We start from the raw sequence: 1,055 nt of genomic DNA on the forward strand, positions 1-1,055 counted from the left end.
AAGGTTAGAACTGACGGACTTGGCAACTGATTTGGTGTGCAGGGCTTGAATGATGGGGAAGTGCCAAAGATAGCATAGTATAGGCTAAAAAATAGGAACTGACTTATGTTACATTATCTAAAGAGTCCAATGATTTTATCAAGAGTATATTTACTATGTGATAGAGAAACTCTTCAGCTTCCAGTTCCTATCTTTTCACTATACTGTCTTGCTTAAAAACTCACCTCCCATCTTTTATTTTCATCCTCTCATATATGATCGCTTTCTCCATTCTAGCACAAATATCAGTACATGAAAAGTAACAAAACCCACATGGAAATTGAGAAGTTCTACTCTCTAAGCATTAATAGATCAGGAAAGAACTTAAGATATCAGTAAGCTTAACAGGTATTTTATAAATGAGAAAGTTTAGGCTTAAGCATTAAGGCTAAATAGGAACTGTCAGAATTTTCTTCTTACTGAATCTTTATAAAATTACTTATCCGATTTCATTAAAAGAGTCTGTCATAGGAAAGAGGAGGTTTATACTAGGGAACAATCATTACTGTTTAAACTTACCTTTGTTTGTTTCCCTTTTACAATCTTATTGGATACCCTTTAAATGCGTATCACTAACTTATAAATTTTAAATGGCATTTTAAAGGCTACTTTACTTTTTAATTTACATTTTATTGCATTGTAATTGTGTGACTTTTTGTTTTTTTCAGGAAGATATAATAGACACTTTGCTTGGACGCAAGTCAAACCAACCAGCATAATTCATCATTCCTAATACCTTTCTTGTGGTTGTTTCTTTAAAAAAGAAGTTGTTTAACATCCAGTATTCTGTATTATATGCTGTACACCAGCTTTTGCTTTCAGAAAACAATATTTTATGTATAACTTCCACTTAATTTAAATTTAATGAACTTTTATTTCAGAGATATTTGCAATCTAAGAGTTATTCTTAAGAGTTTCAGTGGGGCCGGGCGCGGTGGCTCAAGCCTGTAATCCCAGCACTGTGGGAGGCCGAGACGGGTGGATCACGAGGTCAAGAGATCGAGACCATCCTGGTC

At 34.2% G+C, this 1,055-nt stretch overlaps 1 protein-coding gene across 1 annotated transcript in view; it reads left to right on the forward strand.

The window, feature by feature from the left end:
• Positions 1 to 925, forward strand: part of DNAI4 (dynein axonemal intermediate chain 4) — a 97,938-nt gene extending 97,013 nt beyond the window's left edge. The window contains 1 exon segment of the mRNA XM_017532484.2: positions 708 to 925. Coding sequence (XP_017387973.1) covers positions 708 to 758 — 51 coding nt within the window. The 3' untranslated portion in view covers positions 759 to 925.
• Positions 926 to 1,055: the final 130 nt, after the last annotated feature.

The sequence above is a fragment of the Cebus imitator genome, unplaced genomic scaffold, assembly GCF_001604975.1.
Source record: "Cebus imitator isolate Cc_AM_T3 unplaced genomic scaffold, Cebus_imitator-1.0 Scaffold3, whole genome shotgun sequence".
In the NCBI taxonomy this organism is placed as follows: Eukaryota; Metazoa; Chordata; class Mammalia; order Primates; family Cebidae; genus Cebus; species Cebus imitator.